This window comes from Lutjanus erythropterus, chromosome 15 (genome assembly GCF_056507025.1).
Source record: "Lutjanus erythropterus isolate fLutEry1 chromosome 15, fLutEry1.hap2, whole genome shotgun sequence".
Taxonomy (NCBI): domain Eukaryota; kingdom Metazoa; phylum Chordata; class Actinopteri; order Lutjaniformes; family Lutjanidae; genus Lutjanus; species Lutjanus erythropterus.
Window position 1 is genome coordinate 20,850,427 of NC_139331.1, and position 23,876 is coordinate 20,874,302.

Sequence of the window (23,876 nt, forward strand, 5' to 3'; positions counted from 1 at the left end):
TAAATATAGATTATTTGAATATAATAGGGGGTGCAGAAGGAGTATTACATATTTTCACCTTTTAACATTGTTGAAATAAAAAAAAAATTATTGCAGATTCTTTAAGCTAGTGTATCAAAGCACACCAAAGGCAGCTATTGAGTATGAAGCTGATTTTTAAGCAGAGGCTTTTAAGTATTCGTGTAATTTTCTCATCCAGTATGGAAAATGTGGCCTCAAAGAAGCAATCAATGGAATTTCCTCTGAAGGAACAACTTAGAACATTTTGCTCCTACAATGCTTTGCTGTGTTTATATCATCTTCCTTCGGTTCCTGCATTTCCATGAGCCTGTAAATTCTTACAGTTCCTGTGTGTGTATGTGTTTGTTGGTATACCAGGATGTCCCCGGGCAGTGAGAGCTATAGCCTGGCCTCCTCCCTGGCGTTGGGTCGTTCTCCTCACAATCGCAGCTCTCCCAGCAACCTGTCGTGTTCCAGCGACGCCTCCGGAAGCTCTGCTCACTGGAGACAGAAGTCAATGCCTGAGCAGTAAGGAAGAGGGGGGAGAGGGCCTGTGTTTGTCTGTGGCTGCATTTGTTTTAAAGAATTTTTTATGCAAATTCTATTCATATATCAGAAGCCACAAATCTCAGTATCCCCAAAAGGGTTTTGCTGCCTTAAAACATTTTTACTTTTTCTGTAAATATTAAAAGGGCTGGGCATCGAGAACTGATTCCAAGAGGAAATTACAATTCCAAAGTAATCATTATGACATTTTAACTTATATTCTGCTTATTTTACTTACTTGTCGTTACAGTAAAGTAGCAGTAAGCAAGCAAACCCCAGAATATTCAAGAAACCAGAGGAGACCACTGTTGTCATGGTTATTTAGCTAATGTTAGCTTAGCTCAGTGTTTCAGTGTTTCCCAAATGATACCCAACCCTAATTATTAATATGATAAACATGTTTGTTAATTGTCTTTTAATTGTACAATTTATTACTTTATTTGATGGGAATAGTGCATATGATTCACTATATAAATAAAAAGGCATTTTTAATAACATTACTCAAAATACGCCACCAGAGATAGCATTCAAAGCTAAATTTCATCTGTAGTCTGTGGGCAGGCAGTACTTGAAAACACAAGGGTTAAGAATAAAACATTGAAAATAAAGTTAACCATAACTGCAATAAAAATATGCAGATACAAACAGAGCCTGCACATGGAGACAGAGACAAGAAAAACAGCTCTTTTGACACACATAATCAACAATAGCATGACAACAATCAACAAATGGCAAGGCAACACAATGTATGGCCTGGTGGAATGTGGATATTATGTACAGTACCAGCTTTTACACCAATAATAAGAAGACAACAAAAAACAAGAAAATACTGTCTAGTTTTCACAAGTTTAATTTCTAATAAACTATTTACTGTCATGATTGCATGATTGTGAGCTGTCTCAGTTTTCATCTTCAGAAAGCAACTGAAAAGCAATAACTTCACTGTTCTTGGAAGACTATTTGTTTTGGAGTCCTTATTTTGCATTAAAAAATGCTGATTTATTCATTTCAACCCACCTTAAGTTCATTTATCAAATTCATATTTGGTTTTATTGTAATCTAGCAGAAGTTGGCTTGAGATTAGATTCATCTGACAGTTGTAACAGTGTCTGGCATTGGTGTAGGAGAGTGAGGTGATAGCATTTGAGTGTCTTTGTCTATGATAATGCTCCTGACAGAATTTTTTATATATTTTTTTAACTTCCACCCACTGCAGCCTGTGGGAAATTGTATTGTGTTTCAAAGTCTGTCATTCTGTCAGTTCTAGCTCTGCATTTTTAATCAGTGGAAACACACATTTAGCTGATTTTGAAAAAAAGCTGAATAAAAAACAAATTGTTCTTGTTCTTTTGTTCTTGTGTGCTCATTCACCAGGTTTGTAAGCAACCGCCACTCTCCTATGTCTGCGGAGAGACGGGATCTGGTAGGAGAGGGTGGGTCCAGTGGAAAGTCCACTCCTAATTGGTCGAGGATGGAGGATGGGGGAGGAGCTGAACGTGGGTCAACAGGTGAATATATCTTGTGGGGAAAATAACAAAATTCATATGGCAAATTTAACAGGAGAAGAAGGTGCAGTGGGTTAAAAAGTAACTTATGTATTTTTTAACCTGTACCCTATTTTTAAGTGACTAATGGGGACAACAATTTTTAAAATTAGCCCAGCACTGAGTGATAATGCAGCGGTCGTCAGCCATAAAATAAATGTCCGTCAACATTTTGGAGAGGATCCTTCTAGAGAGTTCTTTTTTTAATGGGTCTAGTAATGTTTGTTTAACCAGAAACAGCTGATTTATTGCACTCACCAAAGCTACCAGACTCCATTTACAGAAACAGGTCGTTTATCATTGGAAAATACACTTCATTCAACAGAAACAAAATAAAACTTAACAAAACTATCTTGACTCTTGACTTAAAATAACAATCTGAGTCTGTCAGTGGCAAAACAAGAACTTTTTGTGGACGTACTTTGACAGGTGCAATTGCTCATAAAGATTACATTCCAGCCTGTTTTGTGTCTGACAGCTGCTGCTGTCTCACTCAGTACTGGACCAATTTCAAAAATTGTTGTCTCCTTTAGTCACTGAGACATAAAAGCATGAGAAAATAGGGTCAGTGTTGGAAAATACCCTTTAAGAGTCATTGTAGAGTCTCATGTTTTCAGCAAGGTAAATGTATTTTTTGTGTTTTTATATGGGAGGAATGTGAGGACACTTGACTCTTAAATAACAGGAATATGGGGGAGAGAAAGTGTGCGAAGTAAATCATCCATATTTATTAATATAGTTAAATGCTTTGAAATGACAGGTGTGTGTGTGTGTGTGTGTGTGTGTGCGTGTGTGTGCGTGTGTGTGCGTGTGTGTGCGCTCCTCATCTGCTAGTGACAGTTTTTTTGGAGCAGCTCCTTCCAGAGCTGAGATACCAACTCTTGACAGCATCCACACTGCCTCTAAACAGCACTTCTCTCCCCCTTCTTTCCCCCTTTCTCCTCCTCTTCCTCCACCTTATTTGCAAGCTGTGAATTGTATTATATTGCCATCACAGAGAATGTCTTAATGTCTCTGCGAAGAGACAAAAAGGTGGGAAGATAATGAGGCAAACAGAAAAAGGAAAGAGGTAGCTTTTGAATGGTGGCGATGAGATCAAACGGTGATCTCAATTAAAGTATATGGCTTTTTCTCTGTCACTTTTCACTCTATTCAGTAAGGTTTAATAAAGGAGATAGAGAAAGGAGAGAAATTCCTTTCTTTCCTGTAAACACAGCTAGCCAACCTTCTCTTTTGTGTGCCTTTCCTTCCCTTCTTTCCTCTCTCCTTGCAGTCAGTTCCTCATTCTCCATGGCTGCTTATGTTTGCCTCTCATTCATCTTTTTATTCTCTTTTACATTGGCTTTCATTTAATTATGACTATTCTCCCATGTGTTGTGTTTTTGTGACTTTTCGTCTTGTTTACCAGCTTGGTCTCTGAAAGCCACAAAGACTTACATGCTCCTCTGCCGCTCCTCTGATTCCCAGCAGGATGTTGCTTTGGTTGATTGTTGACCAGCCTGTACTTTCAGCCGTGCCCTCAACCTGTTCCTAACTGCCACAATCACAGAGAAAGGCCCTGGTCTCTCATTTTGTGGTGGTTTAGAGCACTTATGTCTTTATTGGTCAGGGTGGAACAATGCAAGCTGGGCCAGCTTGGCCTGTGTCAGCCAAGTGTCCGGCCCTTCACGGTCTACTTTGCTGTCCCTGTGGTTTAGGGTTCTGTCCTTTTCCTCTTCCTCCCATGTTTACCCCCTTGACCCGCTAGTCTTCAGCGATGATGATGTGGCCGCAGTCTTTCCAGAAATAATACAAGTCATGCAGAGGGCAGGATACTCACTCTCGCTCTCGCTCTTGCTTTTTGTCTCTCAGCTCCAGTCACACACAACCAGGACATTACATTAGCCCTTAATGTAGCTTATATGGGATTTTACATTCAGGTAATTACTGCATCAAGTTTTTCTGTTGCGTCTACCATTTAATACCACATTTGCTCCATTTTTTGTTGATAACCTATGCCAGGGTTATGATAAATTCATACATTGGATGGTGAGGTGCAGAAAATTGCTATTTGTCATGACTTTTCTACCAGTTCATAGGAACTTATCTTAACAGTGGTATTGGTTGACCAGTCGTATCTATAACAGGTTTTGTACAGGTGCTGGAAATCCTTGAAAACACTTGAATTTTAATGTGGTGTTTCCAAGGTTTGAAAAGTACTTGAATTTAGGATAAAGTGCTTGAAACTGCTTGAAATTATAAATACATTACTTTCATAATAGATCACCATCTGACTGAATAGTCAGCTTTTTAGATGAATAAATGAAATAAGTTACAGAGAGCCTAATTCCTTTTGCTTTTTGCACAAAATGAAATTAAGGTGACTCTGCTACAGCCTTGCCAAGCCTGTGCATGTGGCTAATAATCTGTCAGTTTTTGGTTTTTGCTTTCTTAAATGTGTGTCCTCTGATGGAACAACGAGTGACGACAACCTGCTGGGAGGGTTTTGTTGCAGTGAGTGTTGGCTTGAAAATACAAAAAAACAAGCAGCCTCTTGTAAAGTCTGCAAAAATAATGTGCAGCTTTTCACCATGGGAAAGTACGCACTTTTGAGCCACAAAAGCTGTAGAAGGTAATTTTTCAATAGGCTGACGTTACACTGAAATAAGGTATAAGTTTGTTTACCTAGCAAATTTACAGTTTACAGGCTGAGAGTGATGCGATTTTGTAATCCTGGCATTGTATGTCAATTACAGTGCCTTCATTTATGGAAAATGCAATGTAACATTACCCTTCAAACAATATAGCTAATAATCTTAATAAGCAAGCATTAGATCAGTGCATAGCTAGCCAACTAGCAGCTATCTCTTAGAGATATTTTGGAAATGTAAACCTTAGACTCCACTTAATTTCACACTTTGTTGTCCTGTCATCACCTCTTACTTTGGATCATATGAAATAATTATGGATCACTCACTGACCATGCCTGGGGCTATGTGTGTTTTTGTTTCAGGGGTGTGGCCTACTAGATTTTCCTTTAGTGTTTTAGGTTAGTCTACTACCCACATTGTGGTAGGCCATCATTAAAGGTATAGTTCACCCTACAGTGAAAATTCAGTCATTATCTACTCACCCACAGGTTGACTGAAGGGCAGGTTTAATTTTTCAGTCCACAAAACATGGCTGGAGTTTCACAGGAAAACCGTGCTCCAGAATCTCTCAAACAATTGAAATGAATGGTGACCAGGTTTTAAATGTTAAGAAACAACTCCCCAAAATGCATAAAATGCCTCCATACTGCTGGTCTGGTATAATCCATGTCTCCTAAAGCCCTGACATGCCACATTGACTTGAAATACGTCATTTACGCCATGTTTTTAGCCCAAATCTTCATTGTAGATCCTTAGCTTGGAGCCATGTTCATATCCACATGCACACTACCTGAAATGGGTATGTGTGGTGTGATAGTTTGCGTGGAACGGCATGTTTTCCATTTGAAAACTGGTCACCACTCACTTATTTGTTTAACTTTGCTGTGTTTTCGTTTAATTTGTCATCCCTCTACAGAATGCTGTTTATATAGTTATGGTTGTTGATAGCACAGTAACATCTGAATTAATGTGATGAACAAGCAAAATAATCATTTTCGGTATAATTTACCACGGAGATAAGGTGCTGCAAAAGCTTGAAAATGGATCCTGAAAAATGCTTAAAAAGTGCTTGAATTCATCTTAAGAAAACATGTAGGAACCCGGATAAGAACTCTTAATTAACAAAAAAATACATCACACACAAACATGTAAGCACATATAATACTGTATATATATATGCTCAGTCATTCACACACGCAGGGCATGCTCATGTGCAACCATCTCTAATTAGTACAGAGAGGCCTTTGGGCCATTCTGCAGAGAAAACTGTGCAGAGTCATGAATATTCTAAGTGAGATATGGAGGAGTTCGCTACATTACTAGACTCACCCCAGCAGATGTTATGATACCTCCTTTTGCTCTCTCTCTCATGGTGCTGTGGTCATTAGCTGCCTACTTTGTATGTCTTGTTGCATAACATCGAGACAATTACACAACAGTCCCATTTATACCCTGAGTTTCACTTCAGGACACATACACACATTCTCTCACGCGGCACAGCTTGCCCAGAACAAACAAAGCCAGCAGCGACCGTCTGGGGAAAAATTTCTGTTTGATGTGCGCTGCTTTTGATGACAAGTGATCTGTGTTTCTGTGCATGGACACGGCAGAGGCAGAATGAAAACAATGTCAGCGTTATGGGCCTCCTGGAAGCATGAGTGCTGTAGTAACAAAATACACATAAATGAGCAGAGAGGAGAACAACTTCTCTGTTGAATCATCAGCAAGTCATTTGTTTGTACCACAGGGCCTGTGTGTGTGTTTGCCATTAACCCTAGCTGTGTTCATTGGTCTGTTTCTTGCAGAGGCGCCAGTCTCCAAGTCTGGTCAAGGCTACTCTGGAGCTCCGCGGATCCAGAGGCAGGAGCAGGTCATCCACCTCTCCCCGAAGAAGGGCAGCCAGGTCAGGCTTTACACCTGTCTGAAACTATAGATAAGAGCAGCACATCTGGGTACTTTGCCCTTGCGTCATACCCCTGTCCCATTTTGGTGAAAGCAAGCCCTCTAATTTGACTGGCAGAGAAAGCTAATTCAGAGGTCTCTGCCAAGGAGCCCAAATTCTATTGCCAGACAGGCAAACAATTATGCTGTTGTTGCCAATCAGTGATCACTATCCTTATATAGAAAAAATGAAAGAAAGAGATTTTTGAATGTCCTTTCAGTTTTGTGTGAAAGACTTTTTAATATCTGTTAGCATACAGTATAAATTTCATTCTGTTAGCATAGTTTATAATACTGTAGTCTGATTTTTAAAGTAATTTTAATGATGTGGTCATCACCAAATAAAAATTTATTTGCTATAAAATGTTCACTAACATGGAAACCTGTCTCATATGTCATTTCCCCTTGCTCCTCCTCTTCCTGTTTGTCCTTGCAGTCCGACGGGCCATACTCTGGGCACTCCAGCAGTAACACTCTCTCCAGTACAGCTTCCAGCGGCGGCCACAGTGACAGCGATAAATGGTACGAAATGGGAGCGGGCGGAGGCTCCAGCGGTGACCAGGGTGAAACCGAACCCAACGGCCTGGGAGGAGGAGGCTACCTCCAGGGGGCGTCAGCTGACAGCGGTATTGACACCAGCTCTTATGGAGCCCCTCACCACTCCCACCCCCATTCTCATCACGGCAGCACCACCTCCCTGCTGGCTCCCAGTGGAGGCAGAGAGAGCAGGGAGCGATCAGTGTCTCCATGGCACAGCCCCACAGAGGGAGGCCGCAGGATGCTGGAGAGGTCACCCGCTGCCGCCGAGTCACCGGGTCCTCCAGGAGAAAGGAGTCTGGACGGGACAGGCCGAACCCCGCCTACTCATCTCCTTGTGAGAGACAGCAGCACCTACAGTCTGAGTGAAGCTGGATCACACTCGAGGTCTGTCTGTGTTCTTGTGGTGATGTTTAAATGTTTGTTTTAGAGGAATGAACATTCATAAACACAAGACCTTCTACTCATCTTAAAGACCTGTTTAGCCAGAAAGAAACATGATCTTGCCTCAGGCTGAAGGAATCAGCATAGGAAGCAGATGACAAACACAATCACTGTGCTGCTTTAAAGGTCCAGTGTGTAAGATCTGGGAGGGAAATTTGGCAGAATATGGCAGAAATAGATATACTATTAAGCATGTTTTCCTGAGTGTATAATTACCTGAAGATAAGAATTGTTGTGTTTTTGTTACCTTAGAATGAGCCAAAAATATTCCAAAGTAGCAAACAGGGTAATGCAGCTGTGAGAGCATCGCCGCAGACTGCAAATGAATGAAGCGGAAATCCAATTTCTCTTAATAAAAGTTGCATCTCACAGCTTAAACTCATTTCAGGTCTAATTTCACATTTGACCCCTTCCACTTTGTCACGTGTCGTCACAGCATTCACCTGACCTGTGCTGCATGTTTCCAATTTTCATTACTCAAGCCAACATTTCCTTGCCCAAGAAGAACACACACACTTGACCAGCACCCTCTCAATATATGGTTTCCTAGAAAACAAGAACAGGGCGGGAGTAATTTTAACTCCCTCTTATCTCCCACATTGTGCCTCAGGAAATGTGTAACACGTGTCCAACTTTTCACAGCTGAATCAGTGTCTGGAGCTGAGAGAACTCTAGTGTCTCGCGCTTCCTGTTTGAAGAAGTCTTAATTCACCCGTTTAGATAGAGTTACAGTTCATGACCTTGGTATCATCTGTCCAGCATTTAGGCTGCATTTGTATTCTGTCATAGTGGCAGAGGGGGAATAAGAAGGGGCTCTGAAATGAGTTTGCCAAGATTGGCCTGACTGCAGGTGATACTTTGATATAATTTCCATCTATAACTCAATAATTTATGTCCTCCCTGGAAAACGCTAAATGATTAGAATGTTACACTATTTATAAGTTATTCACCCAATGCCAAAATGTATTTTTTTAAGTTTAGATTCTCATTTCAAAACAGTATATAGACCCAGATAAATTAGGTAATCCATAAAAAAAAGTCTGTCATTGCCTTAAGATGGTTTTCAAATCCAAGACTGTGCAACTTCTGTCACCATCACACTTTCTTATATAAGTGTCTTAAGTTTTTATTATTTGTAGTGCTTTGCCAGGATGAGCAACCCTTCTCCTTCTCCTCCCTCCATCAGCGCCAGGCACTCAGGCCACAGCTCCCCAAGAGACGAGTCCTCCTCTTCAGCCACCTCCCCTTCATCCCAGTCCTCGGCGTCCCCTGGGCCTAAGAGCTTCTACCCCCGCCAGGGAGCACAGTCCAAGTACCTGATTGGCTGGAGGAAGCCTGGTTCCACCATCAATTCTGTTGACTTCGGAGACACACGCAAGTAAGGACGGGGCAAACAGCCCAGCTGTGGATTTAAGCTGCTCAGTTAGACACATCTTTTAAGGTATATGGTATTAATGGTGCCAGAGAGTTTGCAATGTTCAAAGGTGTGATAGGCAGGCCGAAAAAACGAAGATGTTTACATCTAGTATTAACATGCGTCATGGTTGATCAGATCACCGGTGGACAGCTCCAAGTACAGGTGAATGCACCCAAGACACATTGAGGATGGATTTAGATTTCTCAGACCACATTCGGAGGTGGTCTGGGCCATATTTTGCCAGAGACATCATGTATGAGATGAGTGTACATAGATTCATAGGGGGAAAAAAAGCAAGAGAAGGGACAGGTTGCGTGGTAAATGTCAATGTGGTGTATTTTAACAATACATCCCTTTACAAGAAATAAGGACAATATACTTAGCTAAGCTAATTAGAGACAAACTAGCACATTATCTTAACAGGTTTTATTTAATAAGGAAGTTTCACCCATTCTGAAATTAAATACTAGTATTCAATCCTCAATTCAAAACATTACTTTATTTAACAGATTGAAAATAGTTTTGAAATTGTGTGAGGTGGTGGTAAAATCTTATAATTTTAGATATCATGCTCTTTGTTTAGTTTGTGTCGAAGGCTAATGTGGGTGGCCTTTTTTTTTTTTTTACGAATTGTCAATGGGGAATATGACTTGGCCGCCCCAAAAAAATTCATTTAGATTTCTATTGCGTGTGCCTTGGGCCCTATTGAAGGACTGCCTACTCAACTGATGTACTGTAAGTGCATCATTTGGCTCACTGCAATGCAAGTTATGCGTTTGAGCTCTATTACCTGCCAAAATAAACAGAAGATGTTGAAGATGATGAACTGCAATATTCCCAAACTCCCATTAAAGAAAACATGCAATTTTAAGAGCTGCTTAATGAGGAGAAACTTGGTAAACTTAGTGAAATGTCTATGACAAATTCTTACCTAATGTTTTTATCATTGCTGTAGTTTCAAAAACAACTGTACCAGGTTGAGGTCTGCTTTTGTAAACCTCCCAAGTCAAGTAGGAAGTGCATTGATGTTGAGACTGTTCCAGAGGTGATGATGGACCTTTGTAGTTTACAATGTTGTTATATCAGACTGCAGTGTCCTTTTTTTCTCCATCCCTGTTTATATACTGGGGTGACAAAATTGAACATTACTAGCTTTACAATAATAGTATTTATTGTGGAGCTGCTGTATGTGATTGCATTTGATCCCATTACTTATCCGCCCACTCTGCCTTTCTATTAATGTCTTTTGGTAATAATAATATGCGCATTACTTGATTACCCCCTTGTGGTTGAAGAGGATATTACACTAAAGGCTTAACAGTGATGCAGCAACTGAATGCAGTGTGCTAATGAAAAGATCTGTGGAAGCCGAATGACCACATATCTTTATTATTCATCAGTGTTATTATCAGAATATCGTAATAATTCACTAACCATTCAGTGTGCAGAATTTATCTCATGATCCTGGTTGCTCAAACTGTGTCTGCGTGTGTGTGTCTATAGGAAGTCTCCAGGAGAAGGTGGAGTGGAGGTTGTTCCAACCCCAGCAGCCAGGCCCTCTCTCCGGGATATGCACTCTCCCCAGCCTCACGCCAAATCTACTATGGAGGAAGATGTGAAGAGGCACAGTGCACCAGACACCCCTCCACCTCCACGCAGACATAAGGAAAAGGTACATCTGCAGCATGTTTGTGGATCTGGTTGCAGGAACAACCTGTTAATGGACGCATTAAAAAGAAAAAAATCCTAGAATGAACAAACTGTATCAAGCAAGTTCTTTTTATTCTTTCGTGTTAATTTGATTAACAACATATCAGTACTGTTATCATCATTTAAATCTGGCTAGATAAAACCTGGTTAGGCAAAATCAAGTAATTCTGAATCTGCTCTTGACACAAAACCTTCTGACTGGCTCTCTCAAAGAAATCTTTGTGATAGGATGGGACCACTTGGAAACCTCAATAAGTTACCTACATTTGTCCAATCCATCTTGCATTCCATTCATGTTTTTGTTATTCATGTAAATTGTAGAAGCAAATATCAAAGCAAAACTCAGGCAATAAATGACAACATCTATTTGTAATTACAGGGACAATTCACCTAAGCATAAACAATATATATTTTTGTCTGTCTGTAGTGTTTTTCATCCATCTAGATCAGGGATGTGCAATTATTTTTCATGGGGGAGGATCAGGCTGCCTTGGGCCAGACACAAATGTGATAATGTTCTGATAATGGCCAAATTTCTAGTTATGGAATAGTTAACGATGTGTAACGCAGTAATGCCTGTCGGTCATACTTTCTGAATTGCCACCTGTTCACATTGTGGGCTAATTACATTATTTGTTGAGTCCAAAGACTGAAGCTCTATGGTCTATATCCTGTCTGCTGGATACAGGTTGCAGCAATAGAGGAGAAACAATGTTAACAACATGAATGTGCTTAATGAGTGAATAAAGCTGCAGTTTAATATAAAATATAGAGTTCATTATCATTAATAATGAACACAGCACTGACCCCTTTCAGAATAAAGGCCTGATAATGATTTAATAAGCAAAATGATATTGATTGCTTTTGTTACATTAAATTGCAATATTTCAAAATACTCATGAGGGCTTTGCAGGCCACATGGAACCTTTTAGTGGACCAGATCCAGCCTCAGAGACGCATTTTGCCCAGTCTGATACAAATTGTTTCAGTGTAAGTTGTCAGGATTTGGCAATATTGCAACTACAGGCAAGAGGAATAATATGTATTATTGATTTTGGGGTGAACTGTCCCTTAAATGCCTAAAAAACATTAAGCAAGCGGTATAAAATGCTTTTAAAGTACTAGTAACAACTTTAACTAGATTTAGCCTTGTAAATGTAGATTTTCCAACACCCAGAAGCACTGATGTGTCGTCTCTATTCAGGTGATCGCCCACATAATGCATAGTTTCAGATCTTGGGTTTTAGTAATGCTTACAATAACACTTCCACCCACATCTCCTATGCAGCACGGCCAGAAATCGCCACCAGGCCAGTCTCACAACCGCCATCGCTCACTCCATCGTACCCTGTCAGATGAGAGTATCTACCGTGGCCAGCGCCTTCCTCCTCTGAGCGACACGGTGCCTGAACCGGCTCTTGGCGCTGACGTTCTCTTCAGCTGCTCCACCCTCCCACGCTCACCCACCACCCGAGGTGTTCCCCTCCGACGGCCCTCGTATAAGCTGGGAGTCAAACTTCACGGTAAGAAAGAAGGAGAAAGGTGGAGGTATATTTGCCCATGGAGGTAAACGTTCAAAAGATGAAAATGAAGATGAAGAGGATTCAAGAGACCATGTTTTGTAACCATTGTTACATGATCCGTTTGTCAGTGGAGTGAAATTAGTGCAGGAGATGGAGGTTTATTCATCCACACTGAGTCATGTGGCTTTGTTTTTGATTTAAACTGAGGATATGTTACCGAGCTGATGTTCCAGATGTGTATCTCCTGCCCCCTTTTGATTAAACATACATAATGATCACAGAAACAATGTGGAAAATTAATTGTACATTCACTTCCTTCCACAACCTCTTTTCTCTTTATAGGTGACCTTTCAGCATCTGACACATCATTGGTGGATCTGGTGGAGCGTCATCGTGGACCCCTCCCTCAGGAGCTGATGCCCCTCCCATCTTCAGACAGGGACAGCCCTCTCGAGTGGACACACCTGGTAGATGTGGCCAACACTTTCGAGAGTGAAAGAAACACACACTATGGTACAGTGTTTTTGTAGTTTATTTTCACTAAAATAAGCACATGGCTTGAAGAAATTCTGCATGTTATGACCCTGAAATGCTTACACGGCTTATCCGTTTCTCTCTTCTTCCAGTCCAGAGAAGTTTTGTCTTTGGAGATGCAAACCACCGAAGCAGTGGCGCCTCCAGTCCCCAACAGCCCCACATAGAGCTGCAGCCTGCTCCACTGTCACGGCCCTCATCCAGGTAACGCCATACTCATACACTTGTAACTAGTTTGTTTCTACATTTTGTTTATTTATATTCACACCATATCCTAATAACAGGTTTGGTTTAGATTGCTTGAAATATTGTCAGATACTGAATACAAATTACATGGCAGCAAATCAGAATACCCTTAAAAAGATGGTAAGATGAGCACCTACTCAAAATCTTCCACCATCTTCAATCTTTCATTTTCAATGTAAATAAAAATGGAATATAAACGTCATTGTCCATAAATCATCATTGAAAAAACATTAATAAAAACAACCCAACCCAACTGACAATTTGACAGTGTAATTCTAATCGAATTACATTTTTTTCAAAGGTAATCTGGGCTGATCGGTTACTTTGTTTTTTTTTTGTAGTCTGATTATGTAATTTTAAATACGTTAGTGTCATCAAAAATATCTATATATCAAGAAATATCAATACTGAACATTTGTAATGCTTTTCATGCTAATTTTTCTAAGTATTATTATTTCAGTAAGAGCTGCACTTTCTCACATAGTCCATAGTCCATTTTTCCCAGTGGTATTGAAATTTGAATATTGATATTTTTCAAGACACTGTAACAAGAAAAGGAATTCCAGTATCATGACGTATGATGTAATCAGTTACTGAAGGAATGTGATTACAGGTATAGTAGTGCCATATCCAGAACCTAAACTAAACTAGACACAGTAATGAGTAAAGACTCAAAGGAACTTTAACTTAATCAGTTGTTCCTTTGAGTAAAAATAAATCTGTTTCCTTCCATTGTTGAGGAAAGAATAAAGTTCACTATCTTGTTTGTAAAGCTAATCATAGTTAACTACTGCTAAAAACAGACTGTATCAATTATTCCAATGAGTTGTCTTGTTGTGTAGCTCCTGTTTGGCTCAGTGTTTTTTAATTATTCATGTCCTTTGGGGTCATATTATATTATATTAGATTCAACTGTATTGTCATTGCACGCAGTAAATACCAGTACAACGAAATGCAGTGAGGCCTCTAAAACAGAAAATGCAAACAGCAACTGTACAGAGTGAGCAGTTTGTCTAGAATTTACAGGAAGAAGACTACATCAGCAGAAGAAATGTGACTGATGTGTACAAGACGAACAGAAACTATTATACAGGAACAGTGAATGAATGTACAGAATGAAGACTAAAATAGTGGTTATCATGTTCAAGGGCACATAGTATACACTTAGTGTAAACTTTGTTCTCTTATGGTTCTTCAGTGAGATTTGAGGTCAAGACTGAACGTAAAAGAATCTAGTTGTCTGTCTCTACTACTGAGTGTACTACCAAGGCCGACTAAGTGAATGTGTATCTTTCTTTTCCACAGTGAGGGTCACATAGGGCTGGAGAGGAAGGTGACTAAGCTGGAGGCCATGGTGAAGATGCTCCAGGAGGACCTGAAGAAGGTCAGAGAAAAAATGCAAACATATCCACTTATATATACATATAACCAGTACATGCACTATTTGTATGCACAGAGTTTCAGTTGGTTATTATTATTTATGGTTTACAGCCTCTACTCTTTGTTGTACTAAAAGATTTTTTGGCTCCCCATCTCCGTTCAAGTGGCAGTAGAGATACAAAATTAAAGGCTTTGGTTGATTTGCATACAGTGGGAAAGGGAGCAGATGTAATTATATATTTTGTCTTCAATAGAAAATGCAGTCAGCAGTGGTGCTCTGCCACACTTGTTTTGGTTCCTCTCTGCTGCTCATTGTTCTTAACTGCTGACTCAGTTTTCACTGCAGTCACTCAAACTGTTTTTTTTTACTTCAAATCACCTGGAAGGAGTGGGGCGGTTTAATTTTGCTGTTGTATTTATCAGAATCATTTGACTCAGACATTTTCTTATCCACTCATACGCTACAGAATTCCCACGTTGTATGAAAAAGTGTGTAATTTGATTTTTAGTCATTTCCAGGTGTTTGTAAATGTGAAAAAAGAAAACTTACGGACACTATGGTGTTTTAGATTATTGCCCCTACTCTGTTTCAGGAATATAAAAATCTAAAATATTTTTCATAGCATTTGGAGAAGGCAGCCAGTGCAGCTAAAATGTTTAACAGAGAACGTGTGCCAGAGGGAGCTTGTTGTCGTCAAAAGTAAAGCTGAAAGTATGCTGTGCAACTTAACACACCCTCCTACACAGAGCTGCCTCTATATCTGTACATCCCAGCCTGCAACACAGCTCTACCCCCAGTGCTTTAGAACCAATCCAAATAAAGATATCCGCAACCAAATTAGTTTAGAAGAAAATGTGGCAATATCTTTGATTTGTACATACACATAACATTTAAAAAAAGCCAAATGCATGTGATATAGTTATCAGAAAAGTAAACAGACTATTTTTTTCTGCATAAGCAAAGTTTGGTTTGACAGTCCTAAATATAATTGCATACATAGTCGAAATGTAACATTCAACAGCTGAATTTTAAAATAATTGATTTACATAATAAATGTCTAACTATTTGTAGTTACAGGCCAATAATGGTGTAAGAAATCTACTAAGAAGTTTGGAAATTGGAAAAGTATGGAATTTTGAAATGAAAAATGTGTAGGAACCTTGATACTCTTATCTAGTTTGCCTCTGCATTTCAGTTGCTACCACTTTGTTCCCAGTTCAAAATCTTGAACTTTCAGGGATGTGTTACTTGATTTAGGTGTGTGTGTGTGTGTGTGTGTGTGTGTGTGTGTGTGTGTGTGTGTGTGTGTGTGTGTGTGTGTGTGTGTGTGTGTGATGTAGTGTTTTGCACACACCTCCCTTGAGCCAAGCTAACTCTTGAGTGTCAAACAATGCTTGATACCATGTTTATGCTACAAATATCATGTTCACCTACTCCCGAAAGCCTCCTTTTTACTCAAGTAGTTTTGACATACAAAGTTTTTTAGCTAGCTAGTGATGCTCAGGTGGTACTACCCTGCATAATGTGTACCAAGAAAACATTCCTCACACCATCATACCGCTAGTTCCAGACCGACCCTACTGTTAACCCCAGACCGGAAGGATCCATATTTACATCAAATTCTACTTCTTACATCAGCATTGGTAAATGTTTTTAATTCATCCAGTTTTGGGGATTGTGTGCAGAAGCTCTGTGACTGTTACCTGACAGGACTGGAAGCTAAAAGGTCATCTGATGCTGTAGCCCTTTGTCCCTTTTTAAAGGTTTAGTTATTTTGAGGTGCTAGTTGCAGACAAGTCTGACCTTTTGACAGTTTTTGCCCACAAAATGGATGCAGTCTATTTGTTAATTATTTCTTATGCAATTCCTAGTAAATCCTCTGCTGTCTGTGAAATACTGGAAAGTATTAAGGTGTCTGCAGTTCTTATTTTTGAAGTAGCAGTTGATCAGTTTGACACCAGGAATATTCCTCACTCTCACCTCCTTCAACCACCCTCAAGCCAGAAACAGCAGATTGACAGCACAAACTCTCTGTGTTCTCTTTACTGGTTAGATATTTATATTCCTGCGCCCAACTAGTGCTTTTGGCGGATTCAAAATGTCAACTGTTCAAATCTACCCACAAAGCCCTTCAGCTCTATCGAGTTGTGACTCACTGTCTGCAGGCCTGACATGTTTATGTAAACACCACACAGATAAATTATATAGAGAGTAATGTGTTTATGTTGTTTAGTGGATTTTTTTTTTTTTCTTTTATCTACATTGTACTTTGAGACTCCATTTTAACACTCATTATCTGCTCATGTATTTGGTCCTGTGTGTGTTAACATCTGTCTGACTGTCTGAGGCTGCGGTGGGCTCAGTTTTAAAGCTTGAGTGAAAATACTGGTATCATATGAAAATATATGACTTAGGGCACGCATAGCTAACTAACAATGTCATGTCAGCATGTTGGAGAGGGGCCTAAATTACGCGCCAGAGTTAAATTTCGCCATTTCAATATATCTGTACAGACATGCCCACTTAAAACCAGTCCCATACAGTTTTGGACAAACCTCCATGCAGTTTTTTGCATGCAGTATAAATGTGATATTTTCACCTATTCTAAGATGGTTTATTCTAATATTCCTTCACACTGGGGTCCCTCAACAGTATTACATAAATTGGGTACGACTGGAAATCTGTTCCAAGATGATAATGTTTGCCCTCATAGCAGCCATTCCATTATAATGAGACCATTTTTTGAACCTTGAGTGTGATTGTGGTTACTTGTTGGAATTAAATTCAATCACTTGGGACGATCTAATCCAGCTCTACACCAAAACATCAGTCTTTTGAACAGCTCTGCTCAGCTCTGCTGAGTACAAGCTTCTAGTTCCATTATTTTATTTTCTCCCAAAGTTAACTGCTTGATAACCGGTTTAATTTATTATTGTCTGTTACAGGAGCGTGAAGAGAAGGTGAGACTTCAGGCTCAGATCAAGAGGCTCTGGGAGGACAACCAGAGACTGCAGGAAGAGTCCCAGACCTCCGCCGCCAAGCTCAAGAAGTTCACAGAGTGGGTCTTCAACACCATCGACATGAACTGACCCCGATCTGCACATTTTAACTTGCACACACACGCACACAAACGCACACATCAGCACACACAGTCTGGGCGGAGAGGCAGAGGGGGATCGACACTGACCAGAAAGGTGGAGACTTGGAGAATCTTCCAACCATCTTCCATTGACTTCAAACATCAGCGGCTAATATTGTTGACCAGTCTCCACAGACCCTCTGCTGAACTGTTCAGAATGAGACTCAAGAAAAATGGGTGTCGTTTATCAGATTATGAAGGACTGACCTCTACTCTCCAATGGAACCATCAGAGCGTTTCCAAATTGATCTTCTCTCTCATCTTGTTGTGCCAAAATATTTTTCACAAAATTGCCAACAAAGAGAAAGCTCTTCCCATGCCTGTTTTGCCTCTTCCCGATCTCCCCGTGCTGTGCTTTCTCAGAATGTGTTTCTCTTTTTAGGGACAACCTACAGTAGATACCTGGCCATTTACTTTTCCTCTTTTTTCAACTAATTTTTCCAAATGTTGCCCAGCTTCTCTGAAAGTCTTTTGTGCCAAATCAAACCCTCCAGTAGATGGTAGCAGAGACATTCACACAACGTAAAGAAAGAAGTCTCTGAAATGCCACGAAAATCTGAGACAGGTACGCGAACAAATCTGCCGGTCCACGATCATACAATGAATCTGAAGGCAGCAGACCACCGGACACAGGAGAGGTTTTTATTTCCTTCACATGTAAACGGAGAGTAAAGAAGTATAGCGTCTGACCACTGAATGGTCAAACGCCGACATGGAAGCAGGTCGATCTGCCTCTGAACAGGAGAGAAACCTGGATTTGTACAGTGTGTTTGTTTATTTTTTCTTTTTTGTTTGTTTGTTTTTTTCTCCTCTGTGTCACTCAGATCTGGATTTACAGCATCTACAGCACAAACAAACACCTGACAGACAGAGGAGTATATTTATAAGCCATCGGCAAGTGGTGCCATAAAACATGACTGATATCCAGAGTGCTTTGGTCCATCCCAATTGTATGTGTCTTAAAAGCAATAGGAAGAAGTCAGGACTCCTGTCTCTGGGAAGAAGTTTGGGAAGTGTGGGAAGAGATGTTTTCAAGGCTGCACAAGAGCCTCTATCCGCTTCCATTTAAAGCAGCGAACGTCATGCTTTGGGGGGAAAAGGGAAAGAGAGGACTCGACTCGTCATCCCACTGTCTGGAATACAGAGAGCCAGCTGACAGTAAACGAGAGACATTTTAGGAGGGAAAAGTAAAAAGGAGGGACGTTTTTTTTTCCCAGGTTAATTTATTTCCTTGTATTATAATTCCAATAAATAAGTTGTTCTATTCGTACAGTACAACTGACATCAGTGTTTAGTTCCTCAACAGAAAAAGGTCACTAGCTATATTATTTAAATGGCTTTCTTTCTTAATTCTGGCTCAAGCCTTGACTATATGCTTTTTATTCTGTATTATGTTGTATTTTGTGGTGCCCGAGCCTGCTGTCGTGTTGCTTAACAGTGCCCTCTAGTGGTGACCAGTGGAAGTGTCATGATTATTAAATGTGCTGCCAGTCACTCTGTATTTTTCCAACGCCTCTTCAGCAATCACTCAGACATCGACCGGGAGGCCACACAAACACAGGACGCCAGCTTTGAGAGACAATCAAAGGTTGAATTTTTTTTTTTTTTTGATAAAAGGGAGCAGACTTTAGGTGTACTTGTATGTATGTGTGTATGTGTGTTAAATCTGATCATCTATAGTTTTCCTCAGGTTCAGTATTTGTTGAGGATTTTTTGAGAAAGTAGTTTAACAAAAATTACTTATATGGTTAGATTAAAATACCCATAATAAGAGGGAGCTGCTGTGTAAGTGGCAGTGTGTGTTGTCATCGTGTGAATGTACATCAGTCTATCCAGTCGTGCCTACAGTCACTTATTTTGGTCATTTTACTCCCAGGCAGAGCAGGGATGTGCCTTTGAAACAGCACCTGGGGAACAGATGAAAGGGAAAGGCTCTTCTTCTTCATCCTGAAAAATAAACACACCTGGTAACACACACGCATACACACTCACCTTACACAAGTTTTAATCAGCTTCATACTCTCAGTTGTGAAGTCTGCCTCATAGATGTTTGTACAGAGGAATCAGCCTTTCTCTTGTTTCACATGAATATTTTTACTGAGTACAATCAGGCTCCAGACGCAGGGATGAGAGTGTGTGTGAAGTGTATGGAAATGTGTCAGTGTGTGTGCCTTTTTGCATTCAGTTACATGCAGTATATCTTTCAGTGCAGCCAGCCCCCGTAATAAGAGCGTTTTGGAAGAAATATCTCCCCAAATCACAAAGCTAATTACAACACAAACAAGAGCCACACAGCCGTTTGCTCAGACACATCAACAACAGTGTTTAGGGTTATTTGAGGTTGTCAACTCAAGCGTTGAAACTGTGGCTCACAAATGTGGTGCAAGCCTTAATTCCCTGTCCATTTCGATGAGAAACACTCTCAGTTTCTGAATTTCTTAAAGTAAATTTGCATCTTAAATTGATGCAATTAAAAAACCCTGCAGCATATAGCACAAGACGGCACCCGGTCTGAATGTAAAGAGAATATAAACAAGCCTAAATAAATGTGATGTTTACTATAACTGACATTCAGCTCTGCAGCTTTGCAGGAAGATGAGTGGACTCTTAACAAAAAGATGTAAAAGTTCTTGGTTCTGTTTTAAGAATCTCTTGTCAGTCTGTATAGACGGGAACAGTCAATATAGCTCACATGTTTTGCTTGGTGAGATAATTTGGTTGTTTTAACAGTTTAAAGATGTAGTTCTGGTTTTGAAGCGGAGTTGTATGAGGTACTGACTGACAGCAATGACCAGTGGCCAGGGTCAGCAGCAAAAATGGGTCCACCTCAAAAAAATCTATATTAGTTTAAGTATACACTATATTTAGGATACTTTCATTGCTTTACCCTGCTGTCAGACAGCCTTTTCCGATGGGAAATAATAGTTATGAAAGCCAAATATCGCTCTCTGTACAGCAACCATTTTATTTTCCTTTGTCAGTCAGTGTGCATTACATTAACCGGCTAAAAGAGATAGAAGCTTACCAAAATAGACAGGGAGAACATTTCAATGATGAGTTACTAATAAGGGGAATCATAAATATAGTTTTATATAAACTGCTGTACTTATTGTAAAAAATCATTGTGATAACATGCTGGTTAATTGATGAGGGAGGGGAAACGAGTGGTTGGTAAACAAGTTATGACTCTTGTTTATCAGCTTTGTCGTACACTGAGCAAAGCAACAGCATGGCAGACTGTAAAATTCACTAATCGAGTCTGTAAATCACCACAAACCACAAAACTAATGTGATAAAAGCGGAGAAGAGTGATAGAAACTGTAGCCTCCTAATGGTAGCAGGTTCTGCACTGTCAGCAGGAAGATGCACACTTACTTTCTCTGTGCAGAAATCTGATATTTTGGACTCACAGATGATGAAGAAAGGCATTAAAATGAAATCTTACTCATAAATCATACTTAGGTAGGCTGATAATGGAGATTACTGTGGCACTAAACATATCTAACATATAGTGTACATTTAGACCGATGGCTAAAATAAGTTTTGCTGCTGACTCTGTTCGTAGCAGTGCATTGTTTAGCTTCATACGACAGTTCTGCTGTTGCTTTTCCATACTGGGAGCATGCCAACTGCTATCTAGGTAGGTGGGTAATGTGCTGACTATGATATAATACCTCATACAACCCCACTTTAAATCAGAACGATCCCTTTATCAAGATGGCCAGTTGTATAAAGCAGTCTAGTAGTCATCCAGTAATGTGAAATCCTTAGAATTTACACAAAATATGAGTCACATTGGCCGAAATGTTCCCAATCCAGGAAGTTTAGACTGTAAATTGTATGTCGATGCTTAAATGATGCCTAATAGGTGATGTTTTACTGTACATGGAAAGCGCTCTAGTTTTTTGTATTTCAAATGAAGTATGGCCAAATGACAAACTGTGCAGTGCAGATGTTTTGCTCGCATCTTTAAAAGTGTGCATCAAGTTGGATGTTGGATACAGTTATCAACCTTAAACAAAGACATGATTACACACACACCAGTCCAGTTACTCCAGTGTGAATGTTGAGTTATTTTACTGTGCATAGAGTTTCTTCCTTTCCTCAGCTTTGTTTTTGGTGCTTTTCAGAAGGATGTGGGAAATGTGAATGTTCAGATGTTCAGATGTTCAAATGTTCCATTTTGTAATATCTTTTATTTTTAAGAACCTTTGCACAGTGTTTTATAAAAAAGGATTGTGTTTACAGGTTTTGGATAAGAAGGGTGACTAGATCCATTCCTGTGCAATCTTGTCTCGGTGTTGCTCCGTAGTTTTTCTGCCAGTGCGGTTCCTGACTAACAGAGGAAGGTGCTCGACTTAGTTCACTTCAAAGAATACAAGCCCTTCTTTTCCTTAAGCATCACTGATCAGACAAGAAGCAGGCTGGATGTTGTTTGTACTGTTGGGACGCTGGTTTTCAGTCAAACACAACTTGCGAGGTTAGTGATTTGCAGCGGGGGAGGAAGGGTTCACAAAGCTCACACAGCTGTGTCGGAAGAACAGACTAAACAGTGAAGTGATCAGCTCTGACTGGAGATGAAGCACACGATTTCAAGAGGACCATAAGTTTTACAGAATTAAAGATGCTGTTTACATCCCGGATCCATTGTCTTTGTAACATGTAAAGGTATGAAAAAGACATTTGCAGTGATCACAGTATTAAAGTTTCTGAAATAAATAAATGCCGTATCGATTTGTGGTGCTGTTGACTAGTTTGTGTTTCTGCACTAAACAGCTTTTGCCTTTTAATGATGTTGATCTCTTGCTTACTTTGTTAAAACCCTCTAACACCATTTGTATCACATTCGATAAACTAGTTTTTCAGAATTACCATAAAATCCTACTGTACAATCATGTTAACAATTCTCTTATTGACCAGAGTCGAGATGGCCGTTTCCTTTTTTGCAGCTTGGATGACTGGCTGAGCTACTCATTTTGCTGATTTTGAGAAATGATGGAAAGATTAAGATTTGTATTTTATTCATAGTTTAATTATTTGCTTGATGGAAGCAGCATACATTGTAATTAGCAAACAATGTGTATATGATAAGGTATTTTAGTTGCTTTTATTTCCTAAATCAATGTTTCCTCAACCTTGGTTCTGGGAGAAAACTGCTCTGTATGTTTTAGATGTTTCCCTCTTTTCAACACACTTGATTCAAATGATCAGCTCATCATCAAGCCTCTGCAGAATCCTGATAACGATCTGTTAAAATTAATCAGGTGTGCTGGAGGAGGGAAACATTTAATACATGCAGAGCAGAGTGTCCCAAGCATAGAAGTATCTTATGTAGACGCTGCATTGACCGCTTCGGTTCGTTGCTGCGTTACATCCACGTCACAGCCAGGCTGGACAGGTCAAGACTGTCCTGTCAAATCCGTGTAAACAGGGGAGCTTCAATTTTTCCAGAATAAAAAGAGCTATAACCGTTTCTCCTCAACCGACCTCCATGGGTCGGACTGTCTTGACCTGTCCAGTATGGTGGCTAAGTTGATGTAGGATCCAAAAGTTAATGCATGTCCATGTGGACGTGTCTGTGGTTCTAAGGATCTATGTTGGGAAACACTGCTCTAAATCTTTAATGTTTTGTATTTCATAATATTTTTATGGCTTTGAATATCATAGACTCTTTTTTTTTTTTTTTTTAATCAATCCAGTTCTAGGTCAAAAGTGTATTTTTATGAAACATTTAAACTTGAAATTGTATTTCTATGTAGTCTTCCCTGTTCTGTCCTGTTGAATACCAGATTCTCTCCAGAGGTCAGAAAGTGGCAAAGTAAGAGGTGAAAAGAAAAAGTGAAGGTGAAAAAAAGGGATTTTACACTTTTTTATAATATATAGGAAGAACTGAAACGACACAACTGATAAGAACTATAAATCATACTTAGACAGCTACATGTGGACGCAATCAATACAGGAGAGTAACTAACATGACTAAACATAATGTGAATAAAACTTAATACATTACTTTGTCTGTGAAGGTGATTCTTGCATATAATGTGAGAGAGAACCCTAGCAGTGGAACTTAAATATTGTGCATTTTAATACAGTATACACACATTAATAATGTTAGGCATTTAAAAAATATAAATACAGTATATGTGATCAAATATATACATATATATATATTTTGCTTCTAACTTGGCATAAAAAGCTGAATGCATAAAATGATACAAACAAAAAATCATGCATAATAATTTTTAAAAACATTTTCAAAAAGTTCAATAAACTTCTCAATATAA

General features: G+C 39.6%; 1 protein-coding gene across 4 annotated transcripts in view; it reads left to right on the forward strand.

Annotated features, from left to right (window-relative positions):
• The window catches only part of sipa1l1 (signal-induced proliferation-associated 1 like 1), a 105,822-nt gene extending 83,496 nt beyond the window's left edge, over window positions 1-22,326 (forward strand). For 2 of the 4 annotated variants that reach the window (XM_084736920.1, XM_084736922.1), the window contains exons 17-28: window positions 379-528; window positions 1,921-2,054; window positions 6,526-6,623; window positions 7,098-7,585; window positions 8,829-9,020; window positions 10,563-10,731; window positions 12,058-12,292; window positions 12,635-12,805; window positions 12,919-13,030; window positions 14,378-14,456; window positions 17,399-17,511; window positions 18,417-22,326. In XM_084736920.1, coding sequence (XP_084593046.1) covers window positions 379-528; window positions 1,921-2,054; window positions 6,526-6,623; window positions 7,098-7,585; window positions 8,829-9,020; window positions 10,563-10,731; window positions 12,058-12,292; window positions 12,635-12,805; window positions 12,919-13,030; window positions 14,378-14,456; window positions 17,399-17,511; window positions 18,417-18,456 — 1,981 coding nt within the window. In that variant the 3' untranslated portion in view covers window positions 18,457-22,326. Of the gene's footprint in view, window positions 1-378; window positions 529-1,920; window positions 2,055-6,525; window positions 6,624-7,097; window positions 7,586-8,828; window positions 9,021-10,562; window positions 10,732-12,057; window positions 12,293-12,634; window positions 12,806-12,918; window positions 13,031-14,377; window positions 14,457-17,398 lie in introns of all 4 variants that reach the window. The other 2 variants (XM_084736923.1, XM_084736924.1) reach the window with 1 other exon arrangement.
• The last annotated feature ends 1,550 nt before the right edge of the window (window positions 22,327-23,876 follow it).